The 16720-nt window shown below is 42.6% G+C and overlaps 2 protein-coding genes across 5 annotated transcripts in view; one reads left to right on the top strand and one right to left on the bottom strand.

The window, feature by feature from the left end:
* The window catches only part of ATP7B (ATPase copper transporting beta), a 77965-nt gene extending 68845 nt beyond the window's left edge, over positions 1-9120 (bottom strand). For 2 of the 4 annotated variants that reach the window (XM_017542465.2, XM_017542464.2), the window contains exon 1: positions 8282-9120. In XM_017542465.2, coding sequence (XP_017397954.1) covers positions 8282-8332 — 51 coding nt within the window. In that variant the 5' untranslated portion in view covers positions 8333-9120. The remainder of the gene's footprint in view (positions 1-8281) is intronic. The other 2 variants (XM_017542463.2, XM_017542462.2) reach the window with 1 other exon arrangement.
* A 213-nt stretch (positions 9121-9333) lies between these two features.
* Positions 9334-16720, top strand: part of ALG11 (ALG11 alpha-1,2-mannosyltransferase) — an 18169-nt gene continuing 10782 nt past the window's right edge. Inside the window, exons 1-2 of the mRNA XM_017542468.2 lie at positions 9334-9405; positions 14821-15051. Coding sequence (XP_017397957.1) covers positions 9362-9405; positions 14821-15051 — 275 coding nt within the window. The 5' untranslated portion in view covers positions 9334-9361. The remainder of the gene's footprint in view (positions 9406-14820; positions 15052-16720) is intronic.

The following is a 16720-nucleotide window of genomic DNA, read 5'->3' on the forward strand; positions in this document are numbered from 1 at the left end:
AGAAATAAAATAAGAACAGCCTTTTCTCTAGTTTCCAATAAAATATTCCTCATTTCTATCTAAGACCTCATCAGAATGACCTTTGCTGTCCATATGTCTGCCAACATTCTGATCATGACGGCTTAAGTAATCTCTAAGATGATTCATGTTCTGTCTACAGCTCTGTTCTGCTGAGCCCTCACCAAAATAATCCTTAACGCTTAGTTCATAACTATCTAGGCTTTTTCCAACATGTGCCTCCAACTCTTCCAGCCTCTACCCTTTATGCAGTTCCAAAGCCACCTCCCCATTTTCAGGTATCTGTTACAGCAACACACCACTTCTTGGTACCAATTTCTATCTTAGTCACTTTGTAACTCTATAACAAAATACCACAGACTAGGTAGTTATAAATAATAGAATTTTATTCTCATAGTTCATAGTTCTTAGAGGCTGGACAGTCCAAGATTAAGCCTCCAGTAGGTCGGTCAGTGTCTGGTGGGGGCTGCTCTGTTTTAAGATGGATGTTTTTGTATCCTCCAGAAGACAGAAATATGATGTCCTTACATGGCTGAAGAGGTGAAAAGGGGCAAACTCCCTCCGTCCAGCCCTTTCATAAAGGCACCTAATCCCCACTCGTGAAGGCTTCAATCACCTCCTAAAGGACACACATTTTAATACTGTTACACTGGGATTAAGATTCAATATGAAATTTGGAGGGGATGAAAACATTCAAACCATAGCAGAGGCCATTAAAATAAGAACTGGGAGTATCTGTCTTTGGTAATTGTGGAAACCCAAACGAGAGGATTCTGGACAGTGGTGAAGGAAAAGCCAGAAAGTAATGGGAAAAGCAGTGAGCCGACTGCCTTTGTGCATCAGGAGACACAAGAATGTTCACAACAGAGCTGCTCGTGAAGTACAAAAACCCACAGACCTACAAGTACTCTTCAAGGAAACTGGATAAACTCTACTGTATACCTCCCAACGGCATTTGACACAGCAATGAATCTTAGAAATGCAATGTCTAATGAGAAAAGCTGGTCTTTTAAGACTAAACATACTGTAATATCATATCTATGAAGCTCAGAAAGGAGGAAAACTAAATAATGTATTATTCAAGAATTTATACATTTATAACAAAGCTTAATAGAAAATAAAAAGCTGGGTTTTTATTTCAATGAACACAAAATTGAGGACTTCTGTGGCAGGTACTCCTATGGGTGATGCAAAAAGATGAGGAAGGAGCAGCTGGGAGGGTGACATGGCAGTGATCACGCTCTTGTTCGTGAGTCACGTGGGGCTCCTAGGCGCTGTCTGTAAACGAGCAAGTGCAGACTATTCTTTCTAGAAAACTGAGGGAGGAAGGGAGAAGAGAAATAGTATGACAGCTAGTGAAAGTAATGGGAGAGATTTTAGAATAAGAGCAAGTTGCATGGTGTCACAGGCAGAAAAAGAAAAGTCAGCAGAAAAAGAGAAAAACTGGAGGTGAAGAGAAAACATGGTCAATAACTAGTAGGCTCAAGAACAAGCAGAGAGGAAGGTGTCCAGGACCCTGGTAGAGAGGACAACCTTGAAAAGCAGACAGGCCTATCCTCCAATTCCAGAGATAAGGAGATAAAAATGGGTTACCCATGTAACAAACCTACCCCTTGAAACAAAAATAAAAGTTGGAAAGGAAAAGTAAAATTGAGGGAGAAGGTTGGTAGAGCTAGGCTAAAAGTTGAAGAAAAACACACTCAATGTCAATTTCCTTGAGTAAGAAGTGAGGTTACCTGTTGAAAACAAGGGTCTAAATAAAATTTAGAACAGAATAAACAGAAAACCTACAGAATGGGAGAAAATTTTACAAAGTATGCATCAGACAAAGGTCTAAAATACTGAATCTCTGAGAAACTTATACAAGTCAACAAGCAAAAAAGAACCATTAAAAAATGGGCAAAGGACATGAATAGACACTTCTCAAAGAAAGACATACATGATACATGTGGCCAACAAGCATATGAAAAAATGCTCAACATTATAAATCACCTGGGAAATGCAAATTGAAACCACAGTGCGATACCATCTCACATAAGTCAGGATGGTTATTGCTAAAAATTCAAAAAATAACAGATGCCGGCAAGGTTGTGGAGAAACTAATGTAACTGAGTTCAGCCATTGTGGAAAGCAATTTCTCAAAGAATTCTAAATAGAACTATCATTTGGCCAGGCGTAGTAGCTCATGCCTGTAATCACAGCACTTTGGGAAGCTGAGGTAGGAAGCCTGCTTCAGCCGAGGAGTTTGAGACCAGCCCAACCGGGCAACGTGGCAAAACCTCTTCTCTGCATTAAAAAAAAAAAAAATTAGCTGGGCGTGATGACATGTGCCTGTAGTTTGAGCTACTCAGGAGGGGCTGAGATGAGAGGATTGCTTGACCCCAAGGAGGTTGAAGCTGCAGGGAGCCATCATCATGCCACTGCACTCTAGCCTAGGTAATAGAGTGAGACCCTGTCAAAAAAAAAAAGAAAACAAGGTACCGTTTGACCCAATAATCCCATTATTGGGTGTATACCCAAAGGAATATAAATATGTCTACCATAAAGACACACGTATGTGTATGCTCACTGCAGCACTATTCACAAAATGGCAAAAATAGAATCAACTTAGATAACCATCAAAGATAGAGTAGATAAAGAAAATGTGGTACATATATACCATGGACTACTACACAGCCATAATAAAGAATGAGATCATGTCCTCTGCAGCAACATGGATAGAGCTGGAGGTCATTATCCTAAGCAAATTAACGCAACAAGCAAAAAACAAATATTGTGTGTTGTCACTTTTAAGTGGGAGCTAACCACTGAGTATACGTGGACACAAAAAAAGACACTGGGGGAGGAGGGAGAGGATTAAAAAACTACCTATGTGGTATTATGCTGACTACTGGTTGACAAATTATCTGTACACCCAACCCTACAACACACAATTTACCCATGTAACAAATCTACCCCTTGAAACAAAAATAAAAGTTGGAAAGGAAAAGAAAAATTGAGGGAGAAGGTTGGTTGAACTAGGCTTAAAGTTGAAGAAAAACATACTCAATGTCAATTTCCTTGAGTAAGAAGTGAGGTTACCTGTTGAAAATAAGGGACAGCAGAGATTAAGCAGAGGGCTCACTCCAAGTGGTGAAGGCTTGCCAAGAATCACACGAAGTTGATAAGGACAAGTAAAAGGCATTAGAAAGCACAATTGAGATTAGAAACAAGAAACTGCTGGCCACACCATCCATGTGGTTTCCTAAATTTCCAGCTCCAACAAAGCTGCTATGTTCAGAAATGACAGATTTCACAATTCCTAGTGTTTTAAAAGTTGTATTTGCTATGTTAGTTACACTGCAATAAGAAGTCATTCTCTGCTTTGCCCTCTATCTCACTGACCTTTGATTTGCTCAGATTTTCTCCTTTAACTTAGGTAAAGAAAAAAAAGTCTGTACAAGAAAAAGAAGCAATGGACATTTCAGAACATCACTACGCAATGATTCCAATTTTCTCTTATAGACAAAAATAATACTAAAGTCACCTGAACATGCATACTTACTGGATACCTATGATATGGCATCAGTGAGCAGTGTTCATGTTACTGGGCCATCTCCATCCCTCCCATTGAGAGGAAAATGTGCATCAGGTAAAGAAGCATTTAAAATCCATGTCTCTCACTAGCTTAGTTTATTACCCTGCTCTGTAGGTAACAACTGCACTTGGTTGCTGTTAAAACTACCATTGGCCTCTAACACTCAGGACAGTTGAGTTTAGACAGCCGAGTTTCTCTATCAAGAAGTCAATTCCATAGAGAATAAGGGTAGAACAGCCAACTTACAGTTCTTTTTCAGGATTTTCAGCCATCTTTGGTCTGGATTGGGATGATCATTTCCAATAGCCTCTAGCTGGTCTCCCGCAGCTCCCTGCCCAGTTCACCCTTTGCCTTGCAGGAGTGCCTTATGCTGTTTTCCCGTGCAGCAAAGTCCAAAATCCTAGCCTGATAAACAGGGTCTTCCATGGACCTTTCAGCCTCTCTTCCAGCCTTGCCATGCCCCTCACAACCCCTAAATGCCTCTTTCCATTTCCAGTCCTCTGGACTTTTAAGTATGCTGGTCTCTGCCTTCAAGGCCCTTCTCTCCATGCTCCTGTATGCCTAGTCAACACATCCTCTTCCTACAAGACCCACTCGAGCACCACCTCCCACTGAAGTAATTTTTGTGCCCCTTCTGTGGGTGCTGTACTGTGTAGACAGCTCTGTCCTGGCACCCATCCAGCACAGGGGTTGACCTCTCTTCATCTTTGCATTCCCCTGCTTGGCCCAGTACCAGGCAAACAGAAAGTGCTCCATGTTTGTGGACTGAGGCTGAATGACCAGGTCACTGCTGCCCCACAGAGAGGTCTCCACAACATGGAGAAATCATGTCGAGAATTCATTCATTCAAGAACAACTGTGGTGCACCTATATGTGCTGTGGGAAATATTTTTTAAAGGGTACAAACCTGGTCCCCATTTCAAGCACACTTCTTTGCAAATAAAAGCTATATTCAGTAAATAATCCTGCCAGGTGATATGACAAGTGTCAAATAAGTTTCGACAATAACAAATAGCTGAGAAAGTCAGGCAGGCCTGGTTAGGACTCAATCCTAGATCTGCCTCTTATTAGCAAGGTACTTAACTTGTGCCTGACTCAGTCTCCCCATCTGTAAAGCAATGATGAGCTCTGACCTCCTGTTCTACCACTCCCTGTCCTTCCCTCTGCTCTAGCCACTCTGGCTTTCTTATTGTTCCCCAAACTCTTCTGTACTGTTTCCACTCACGACACTTCTAACACCAAACATGGGGGTTTTCTTCACACCAACCAATTCTCACTCTCCAGACACTAACTGGGTACCCTACAATTCAATTCAGTTCTGACCCCAACCACCTGGAGTTAGCACAGACCTCACAGGTAGGGGCTCAGGCCCACAAGAATGCCCACACTTCACATGCCAGTCGCTAAGTCTGGGCTGCCTGCACTTCCAACTGACTGTGAAGTCAGGAGGTTCCTACAATCACCTCCTCAGGTTGGGTAGTTTGCTAGAGCAGCTCACAGAACTTAGAAAAGCACTTTATTTACTATCACCAGTTTATTATAAAAACACAGCTAAGAAACCACCACATGGAAAAGAGAGGACAAGATATGGGAATGGAAGTTTCCAGGCGCTTCCATTCCCTTTCCAGGCATCACCTTCCCAGCACCTTGATGTGTTCACCAACAGGAAGCTCTCCAAAACCCATCATTTAGGGTTTTTAAGAAAGCTCTATTTGTGATCCACTGCATTGGTTAAAAAAAAAATTTTTAAGAAAGCTCTATGCTGCAGGCATGACTGTTTAGATCATTGTCCATTGGTGACTGACACAATCTCCAGAGGTTACAGTATGGGGCTGAAACTTCGAATACCCTAATCACGTGGTTGGTTCCTCAGGCAATCAGCCTCCATCCTGAAGCTATCTAGGGGCCCATCAAGGGCCCTCTGGTTAGCAGAAACTCAGGTAGAGGTGAAAGGGATTTGCTATAAATAACAAAAGATGCTCTTATCACCATTTCTCAAAAAATTACAAGGGTTTTAGAAGCTATGTCAGGAACTTGGGACAAGACCAAGTATATATTTCTTCTTACCACACGCCTGCCTTAGGACTCTCACACTTTATGGTTTCTCAGCCTAGGACACTTCTCTGAAATCTGAATCATTCAGGTCTCTACTAAAATCCTGCCTTCCCAGAGAAATCACTCCCTAACTACCTACTTAAAACTTAAAACAGCATCTTCCTCTGCACTCATGTCATTCCTTATCTTATTCCCTTACTCTGCTTTCTTTTCTTTTTTGAGACAGGACCTTGCTTTGTCACTCAGGCTGAAGTACAGAGGTGGGATCACAGCTCACTGCAGCCTCAAACTCCTGGGCTCAAGCCATACTCCTGCCTCAGCCTCCCAAGTGCTGGGACAACCGGCACACACCACCATGTGCAACTAATTTTGTGTGTGTGTGTGTGTGTGTGTGTGTGTTAGAAACGATATCTTGATATGCTGCCCAGGCTGATCTTGAACTTCTGGCCCCAAAATGCTTTATTTTCTTTACAGTACTTACCAGTACTTGAAATAAAGTTACTGAAGAAAACCAAAACATTTCACTTCAAAATAGACTTGTTTGACATATTTTGAGATGGCCGTTCAGAGGGCCTACAGATAAAAGTAGTCCTACTGTCTTTTGTGAGAGAGATAAGCATCTGTAGAGAATCTACATTAACGCAGCCAGGTTTTTTTAAAAGGCCCTTCCTTGTCTGGATCTGGGAGAGATCAGCTGAGTTTGGAAGCTTCAAGGTCTGAAACATTTATTCTCACTGAGAGCTGCTACCTGTGAGGTTTCATCTACATAAGACCCCTTTTGCTAGTAGGGTCTCCTCTTCTCTCCCTCCTATAACCTGATTTACAACCATAACTTGTTTTTGCCCAAGCTTAGAGGCCCCACTCTTTCTGTAACCTCAAGATGACATAAAAGTGGTAACGATCTTGCCTTTCTTTGAGATTTTATTTTATAAGATTCTCACACACCTTAATAAATGTGTATGCCTTCTCTACTAATCTGTCATTTGTCAGTTGATTTTTCAGTGAATCTTCATGGGGCACGGAAGTTGTTTTCCCTTAAACCCTATGCTATATATTTGTTTATCCCCTCCCCTTTTTTTCCTATCTCCTACTAGGATGTAAATTCATGAGGGCAAGGTCTTGGTCCTAGCTAAATCCCCAGTGTCTAAAACACCTGGTTCATGGGTGTACTCAAAAAACTATTTGTCGAATAAATGTTCATAACAAGATATAATACCTACATCAAAGGGTTTTTGTGAGGATTAAATGCAAGAGTGCACATAGAGGGATAGGAAGTGCATAATGCAATGCCTAGCACATGTGTAAGCTTAATAACGTTGGTCAACACTATTATCAGAGGATTCCAGAAGACAGTTAGGTCAACATGGGCAGGAGCAGTTACAGAACGTTTCAAGGAGGTGGCAAGTCTTGGGCTTGATTGGAAGGATAAGGATTTTTTTCTCTAGGTGGGGACACTGTAGGAAGTTGAAAGTGTCTCCTCTGCACAAGCCACCCCTCCCAACATTTCTTCATACCCCTATCAAATGCATAGTCATCACACCGTACAAATGACCTATTAGCCAGCCTCTCTCTGTCCATCTGTTAATCAATTAGTTTTCATTTCTGTATCACCAGAGCCTAGATGAATTCACTAAAGGGCACCCAGCAATGTAGCTGAATTAGTTTCAGAAATTTGTGGAAAAGAAACAGCCTACTGTTCTGTCCAGCAATCCAGGCTTAAGTGTCTATCCTAAAGTAAAAGTGTCAGCATTAAAAATCATGTACAGAGATGTTCACTTGTAAGAGAGACAGAAAAAAAGTAGCAAACAGAATGCCCATTACTAGAAAACCATGAAAAAGCTATGATGCATTCAAACTCTGCAGAGGTTGCACTGAATAAGACAGTTAAACAATCTCCAACATATACTATTAAACTAAAAAAGAGAATACACATACAGTGATCTCATTTAGGTAAAACAAAAATTTTTAAACCTCACACAAACGAAACCTCAAGAGTTCTCTGAGTTTGTGCATATTACATACAGATACATGTTTTGTTAACTATTGTATCAACTCTTCAATACTGCGCCTGAAACATAAGTTCTCAATAAATATTTGCTGAAGACATAGGTACATGAATAGAAAAAGACTGGAAAATAGATCTGCTTTTCATGCCAAGTATTTCAGGCCGGTTTGCATTTTTAAAAGACTGTCTTAATGTATTACTCGTACAATTAAAATGAATTTAAAACAGTTATAAAAGTTCCAGGGACTTGATATACCATATCTGGTCTAAGCACCAGACTCTTATATCTGGTCCAAGCACCAGACTCTGAATAACTTATCCAGGTAATTACCTTCATCGTTCAGAGTCATGAGAGCTCTAGCATAGCAAATCGACGCTCACTTTACCTCTCCAGCATGAGACCCCTTAAAAGCATAAAGATGAATTTTGAGGTGCGGGGTTTTCCATTGTTCGACAAGCTCTTTCTAAAGGGTCCTTTTCTCCCAAACCACGACGCCCCTGGAGCTGTGGCTCTGGCTCGGCCTTCTCTGCGCACCCACAGGGAGCGAGTAAGCGCCGAACGCGGGGAGGAAAGTCCTCCGGGTGGGAGTGCGCACGCTGCGCGGGCGCGGGGGAAGGAAACTCACTTTCCGACTGGCCCCTTCTCTGGCTGTGATCTGTCTCTCCTGCTCAGGCATCGTCCCGCGCGGACACGGAATTCTTCTCTGATCCGGCTCAGAGCCAAAGGTCACCAGGTCGGCGGAGGAGGGCGCGGTGTAAAGCCTCCGGGAGAGGAGGCGCTGGGCGTGAGGGCGTTGGCCCGGCTCTAATGCAAGGAGGGGCCCGGGCACCGCCAGTTGATTTGGGACTGGGCAATGTGCTGCCCTAGCCACAAGGCTGTTTCAATGTTGCGCGCCGCCGTCCTCCCGACCCGCGGACGCGGGGCGAGTGGGCCTCGGATTCTCACCCACTCCCTGGGGGGCTGGCAGTGCCCGCCCTGGAGCTGCCGGCCCCGCCGGTGCCTCAGTGTCCTCGGCCGTGCCGGTGCCACAGGGAGGCCCGTCCTGGTCCGCGGTCTCGGCCACCTCGCGCCGGTTCGCTCCTACACTGTCCTGGGATCTCAGGCGTGTGCGGGAGCGGAAGGGCAGGTGAGCGGCGCAGAACCGGGCCGCAGACCCGGCTCCCAGAGCTAGCCCAACGCCTGCAGGGAAGGTGCCGAGTGGCACCGCAACGTGTCCGCTCTGCGCCGCCCCTCCTCGGACTCTGAGCCTGGCTGCCGGTGCCTCGGATCCCAAAGGAAGCAACCGCGGCGAGAGTGAACTCCGCACCTGAAAAATCGATCTGTGGTGTGCAAAGGCCAGCCACTGGCCTCCAACGGGTGGCGGGCTCTCGACCGGGGGCGGGGTCGCGGGTGCCCAGGCTGGGGCTTCCAGTGGGGGAGGGGACCGAGGGCGGGAGCGACGGCTGTCAATCACAGGCCACGCCCTCCTCGGCCCAACCCCCACTGCTGTCCCGCCCAAGGGGGCGGAGATCCGTGTTCACCACGCCGAACGTTAGTCTACGCCTCGGCAGATTCTATTGGCTGAAAGGCCGTGGGAAGCAGCTACCAGTAACCAATTGTAACGCACAATTGGCCCGTGGGGGCGGGGCGAGCACGGCTCGCTTTATCGGGAGCCAATAGAGAAAAGGAAAGTGAAGCATTTCCTGTGTTCGAGGGTCGGCGGAAGATGGCGGCCGCCCAAGGGGTCTGGTGCCTGTGCAGCTTTTTGAGGTGAGGAGCCGGTCGTGTGGGCTCACAGACGTTTTCTGTTTTATAGTGGTACTTGCCTGTCCAGTGTAGCTATATTTTGCGGGGAAATGGCTTACCTTGTCATGAATCTAAGGTAATTTCTCAGGCCAATGAGCAGTCTTTTTCTTGGAGGCCTGTATGGGCTGGAACAGACTAGGTCTTGACTCAGTTTTCCGCGTTTTCTTCTGCTTTACTGTTGACTGAGGGGTCGTGTTCCCTTCCCTGTTTCAGCTTTTTCTTTCTCTTTCACACTCTAATTAGTCTGTCATAAATTGTTTATATTCATTCCTCATTTTTCTTTACTATTGAGCCAGAGACATTTTCCAATCTATCATGTCTCTTTTCGGTAAAGAACAGGATCTTCCTTCTCATCTTAGTTTCTCCTCTTAAACTCACCAAAGCTTCCATTGTTAACACGTCACTTAAATATAAAGCTTATGTTGAATCCTCTGCTTTTTGACAATCTATTATTTTAATTTTTACGATTGATGTAAAAAATTAAATATTTTATGTAACTTTTTACATCGTAAAAATTTTAAAAAAGATAATTTGAACTGCAAATTACACTAGTGGATTTTAGTTAACTGTATGAAAAGGTCATTGATAGGGTTTCAGAGTCTATGTTGCAACTGACATTCAGAAATTGCGTTAACTTGTCAAATCTGGTCTAGGATCAAAGAATATCTGTAACTACTTGAAAACTTAAATATATTCTAAACATAAGATCAATATGTATTAAAATATACTCCCTTTTCCTACTACATATCTAAGTGAGCCTGAACTTTCGTCATATACTTCAACAAAAACAACATGTCACTACAGATTTAATGCAGAAACAGGAAACAGTAGCCACTATCTGGTTTCACGTCAAGCCAAACATTAAAGAGATTTGCAAAAAACGTAAAACATTGGCACCCTTCTTGCTAAATATCTTTTTTTGGTTTGGAAAAGACAGTTTTTTTTAAATAAAAAATATGTTAATATGTAATGAAAGAATTTTAAGTGAATTCATAAAAATTTTAAAGTTCTTTAGTTTTCATTTCTAATATACTAAATATTGGCAGATATAAGCAGTGTAAACCACTGGTTCTCAACCAGGCGTGACTTTTGCCCTTCACAAGACATTTAGCATTTGGCAATATCTGGAGGTTTTTTTATTTATTTTTTTAGAAATAGAGTCTTGCTCTGTTGCCCAGGTTGGAGTGCAGTGGCATGATTATAGCTTACTACAGCCTCGAACTCCTGGGCACAAGCAGTCCTCCCACCTCAACCTCCCAAAGTGTTGGGGTTACAGGCATGAGCCATCATGCCCAACTGATAATTTTGATTGGGAGGGGTGCTACTGGCATTTAGTGAGTCAAGATCAAAGATGCTACAAAATGTCTGTAATGCATAGGAGAACCTCCCCAACAAAGAATTATTTCGTCCAAAATGTCAGTAGTGTCAAGGATGAGAAACTCTGATATAAACAAAAGCTCTGTTGGATCCTTGGTAAAATTTTAAAGAGTATAAACGTATTCTGAGACAAAATTATTTTAGCTTTGAAATAAAGTGCTTATGTGGGATTTCAAATATAATCAATTACCTCTTCCAAGTATACAATCGGAAATCCCACATGAGATTTGTTCACAATAGGAACAAATGAGGATTTCTTCAAAATAGGAAATCCCACGAGAATTTTATTTCAAAATAATATCAATAAAATATTTATTTCTGGTCAGGTGCAGCAGTTCATGCCTGTAATCTCAGTGCTGTGGAAGGCCAAGGCAGGAGGATCACTTGAGGCCAGGAGTTTGAGACCAGCCTGGGCAACATAGCAAAACCCCATTTCTACAAAAAAAAAAAACTTTTTAATTAAAAAATGTTGGGTGTATCCCAGCATCTCAGGAATCTGAGGCAGGAGGATCACTTTAGCCCAGGAGTTTGAGGCTGCAGTGAGCTATGATTGCACTACTGCACTCTGACCTGGGTTACAGAGTGAAACCCTGTATCTCAAAAAAGCAAAATTTATTTTTCTGATGAGTTTGTATGTTTTCATGTGGACTGTGAAAACTATGTGATACTGATTGGCCATGACCCCACCCAAATCTCAAGTTGAATTATATCTCCCAGAATTCCCATGTGTTGTGGGAGGTAATTGATTCATGGGGGCCAGTCTTTTCCCTGCTAGTGATAGAGAATAAGTCTCGTGATAGTGAATAAGTCTCACGAGATCTGATGGTGTTTATCAGGGGCTTCTGCTTTTGCTTCTTCCTCATTTTTCTCTTGCCACCACCATGTAAGAAGTGCCTTACACCTCCTGCCATGATTCTGAGGCCTCCCATCCATGTGGAACTGTAAATTCAATTAAACTTGGTGCCCCGTGTCCAATTAAACCTATTTTTGTTCCCAGTCTCGGGTATGTCTTTATCAGCAGCATGAAAATGAACTAATACAGTAAATTGGTATCAGTAGAATGGACTGCTGCTGAAGAGATACCCAAAACTGTTGAAGCGACTTTGGAGCTGGGTAACAGGCAGAGGTTGGAACAGTTTGGAGGGCTCAGAAGAAGACAGAAAAATGTGGGAAAGTTTAGAACTTCCTAGAGACTTGTTGAATGACTTTGAACAAAATGCAGATAGTGATATAGACAATGAAATCCAGGCTGAGGTGGTCTCAGATGGAAATGAGGAACTTGTTGGAAACTGGAGCAAAGATCACCCTTCTTATGTTTTAGCAAAGGGACTGGTGGCATTTTGCCCCTGCCCTAGATATTTGTGAAACTTTGAACTTGGGAGAGATGATTTAGGGTATCTGGCACAAGAAATTTCTAAACAGGAAAGCATTCAGGAGGTGACTTGGGTGCTGTTAAAAGGATTCCATTTTAAAAGGAAAACAGAACATTAAAGTTCAGAAAATTTGCAGCCTGACAATACAGTAGAAAAGAAAAACCCATTTTTTGAGGAGAAATTCAAGCTGCCTACAGAAATTTGCATAAGTAGCAAGGAGCCTAATATTAATCTTCAAGACCATGGGGAAAATGTCTGCAGACCATGTCAGAGACCTTCACAACAGCCTCTCCCATTACAGGCCTGGAGGCCCAGGAGGAAATAGTGGTTTTGTGGGCTGGGCCCCTGGTCCCCATGCTGTGTGCAGCATAGGGACTTGGTGCCCTGTGTCCCAGCTGCTCTAGCCGTGGCTGAAAGGGGCCAACATAGAGCTCATGCTGTGGCTTCAGAGGGTGGAAGCCCCAAGCCTTGGTAGCTTCATGTGGTGTTGAGCCTGTGGGTGCACCGAAGTCAAGAATTAAGGTTTGGGAACCCCCACCTAGATTTCAGATGTATTGAAATGCTTGGGCGCCCAGGCAAAAGTTTGCTGCAAGGGCAGGGCCTTCATGAAGAACCTCTGCTAGGGCAGTGCAGAAGGGAAATGTGGGGTTGGAGCCTCCACACAGAGTCCCTACTGGAGCACTGCCTAGTGAAGCTGTGAGAAGAGAGCCATCATCCTCCAGACCCCAGAATGGTAGATCCACCGGCAGCTTGCACCATGTTCGTAGAAGAGCTGGAGACACTCAACACCAGCCCATGGAAGCAGCCAGGAGGGAGGCTGTACCCTGTAAAGCCACAGGGGCACAGCTACCCAAGACCATGGGAACCCACCTCTTGCTTCAGCGTGACGTGGATGTGAGACCTGGAGTAAAAGGAGATCATTTTGAAGCTTTAAAATTTGACTGCCCCACTGGATTTCGGACTTGCATGGGCCATGTAACCCCTTTGTTTTGGCCAATATCTCCCATTTGGAATGGCTATACTTACCCAATACCTGTATCCCCATTGTATTTAGGAAGTAACTAATTTACTTTTGATTTTACAAGCTCATAGGCAGAAGGGACTTTCCTTCTCTCAGATGATACTTTGGACTGTGGACTTTTAGGTTAATGCTGAAATGAGTTAAGACTCTGGGGGACTGTTGGGAAGGCATAATTGGTTTTGAAATGTGAGGATGTGACATTTGGAGGGGCCAGGGGCATAATTATATGGTTTGGCTGTGTCCCCACCCAAATCTAAAGTTGAACTGTATCTCCCAGAATTCCCATTTGTTGTGGGAAGGACCCAGGGGAAGGTAATTGAATCATGGGGGCCTGTCTTTCCCATGCTATTCTTGTGATAATGAATAAGTCTCACAAGATCTGATGGGTTTATCAGGGGTTTGGGCTTTGGCTTCTTCCTCATTTTTGCCTTGCCACCACTGTGTAAGAAGTACCTTACCTCCCACCATGATTCTGAGGTCTCCCCAGCCATGTGGAACTGTAAGTCCAATTAAAACTCTTTTTGTTCCCCATTTCAGGCATGTCTTTATCAGCAGTGTGAAAACGAACTGATACACTATGCATTAGTTCCTATTTGCTTACGCTACTAAACAGCCCACAGGCCAGTCTGCTGTTCACTATTTAACTTTTCACATTTTATTATTTTTAAATCTTATAAGCTTTCCTCAAATCCTTTGTAAAGGACAGGCAGAGTATGAAAAATATTGGGTTAGGTTCCAACTGTATTGGCAACCCTAAAAGAAAAGCACCTTGACATTTTATTTTAACGTATTTTAAGCAACATCTGAAGAGGTAATAAACTTTTGCATCAGTCGTATATTTATTGGATGCTTTCTCTGTGCCAGTCATCATACTTGGCATTAGGGATATTATAGTGAGCAAGCCTGGGCCCTTGTTTTTTGCAGAGCTTCAGTCCACCTGACAGTAATAGAGAACCTTTTAATAGTCACTTTGTGAATGAGTTTATTAATGAATATTAGTAGAACATTAGTGGGTTTTTGGCAGCTCATTCAGAGGCACATAAGGGAAGGTAGTAGTATTAGGTCGTGTAAATACAGCAAATACAGAACTGAAATAGAAGTGGAGAAATCTAAGTTCCATTCCTTTACCCCGGAAATTGTTCTATTTGAGGTGAAGTGACAGAATGAAGAAGATTTACTATCTTACCAGACTTATAACTAATGGAATATTGGTCATTCAAAAGACATATTTCTTTGGCATCTAACCCTCAGAATGACAGTATGTAACACATTCTTAATCATGTTTTATTTAGATTAATAGTTACATTTGTTTTTAATCCCATAACACATAAACTGAGGAGAAAAGGGGTTCAGTGTTGCTTTTTACTGCTGATTAAAGTATGTTAAATTGGTAACATGCTAGGGGGATTGGAATTAAGGAGGACTTATCCTTTTAATGTTGGATATTTAGCAGCATTAGAATTTTCATACTTGAGTATTTTGGAGTTAGCAGACTTGTTAAAGACAACTCTTTGTCACTAATATATAAAGTAGATATGTAAAAGCAGACTTTATAAATTTTTAAATGTATATATCACATTGTTTCTCAACTTTGTCCTCTTATTTCAGGTTTTTTTATTCATTATTCTTCCCTGGGCTAATTGTATGTGGAACTTTATGTGTATGTTTGGTCATTATCCTTTGGGGAATCAGACTGCTGCTACAGAGAAAGAAAAAATTAGTGTCAACTAGCAAAACTGGGAAAAATCAAATGGTGATTGCATTTTTTCATCCATACTGCAATGCTGGTGGAGGAGGAGAAAGAGTGTTATGGTGTGCTTTAAGAGCCCTGCAGAAAAAGTAGGTATGCATCTGTCTTAGCTAATTTGCTATATTGTTCCACTTCTTAAAAATTATTACCCAGAAATTCATCTTTCTAAAGCACCTAGTAGTAAAAAATGAATTCCTTTTTAAACTGTTCTTCAATAAGAAAATATTTCTTTCATGTGCCCACATGCCTTATATATCCTATTCAATTTTTGTTGCTATGATAAAGAATTAGACAAGGCCAGGCATGGTGGCTCTTACCTTAATCCCAGCACTTTGTGAGGCCATGGCAGGCAAATCACTTGAGCCCAAGAGTTTGAGACCAGCCTCAGCACCATGTTGATACCCTGTCTCTACAAAAAATTAGCTGGGCATGATGATGTGCGCATATAGTCCCAGCTACTCCAGAGGCTGAGGTGGAAAGATTGACTGAGCCTGGGAAGTCAAAGCTGCAGTGAGCTGTGATTGTGCCATTCACTGCACTTCAGCCTGGGTGACAGAGTGAGAATCTGTCTCAAGAAAAAAAAAGAAAAAAGGAAAAAATGGACAGTGGATGGGGAAAACATCTGCTTTTTTTTTTTTGTTTTTGAGTTGGAGTTTCGCCCTGTTGCCCAGGCTAGAGTGCAATGGCACGATCTCGGCCCACTGCAACATCTGCCTCCTGGGTTCAAGCGATTCTCCTGCCTCAGCCTCCCAAGTAGCTGGGATTACAGGTACCCACAATCATGCCCAGGCTGCTCTTGAACTCCTGACCTCAGGTGATCTGCCCACCTTGGCCTCCCAAAGTGCTGGGATTACAGGCATGAGCCACCATGCCCAGCCAACATCTGCCCTTTTATAGCATAATTTAATGGGAATAACTGGTTTCCTTGGGGGAGAGTGTATACAGAAGAGATTAAGTAATAAGGAGAAATATACCAAGTACCTTAGAGCACTTTAAGCCTGAATACCTTCAGGCAGCTGCGGCACACAAGAATAATCTTTATTAAAGCATCTATTTGACTCAAATTTTTATATCATTACCAGCTGGATTGTTACCATGTTAGAAGGAATATGGTGTTACACATCTTGTAATATTTTAGGCTTCCTCATCTCCATCCCAATACCCCAAAAATATTTATGATTCCCTTTTAGAAAGGAAAAAGCATAGTAGTTTCCATTATTTTATCATATGAGGAAAATTGTTATTCTTCATGGTTACCCTACTTCTTGGTATACACCCTTCATTCAGTGCCAAGGCCCTCACGCAGAATTCCCTCAGCTATACCTTTCTGTAATCTTAGCCCCTACCCCTGTATTTGCTCTGCCATCTTCTGTAACTGCCTAAATACAAAGAATCTCTTAAGTCCCAACTCCTTGATGGTTTTCCTACTCTCATTGATACTACATTTTTCTTCTCTAACTAGATTATCTACCTCTTGAGGGCAGTGGTAAAGTTTCATGATATCTGTACACATAGTCCCCAGCAGTCTCTATTACTCCTAACTCAAATACAAGGAGAAAAAACCCAAATCATTAATATGACCTGGAAGATACTTTTTCATCTTGCTCTGGCCACATTGTGTTTCTCATCCCTCCCCATTCCTTCACATGTACTCTGCTCCAACATGCAGAACAAGGAGCAGCTCACCGAACACGTCATGCTTTCTCTAGAGTCCCTCCCTTTGTATATGGTGTTCTTTTCTTCTGAAATAGCCTTTTT

Source organism: Cebus imitator, unplaced genomic scaffold (assembly GCF_001604975.1).
Source record: "Cebus imitator isolate Cc_AM_T3 unplaced genomic scaffold, Cebus_imitator-1.0 Scaffold145, whole genome shotgun sequence".
Taxonomy (NCBI): domain Eukaryota; kingdom Metazoa; phylum Chordata; class Mammalia; order Primates; family Cebidae; genus Cebus; species Cebus imitator.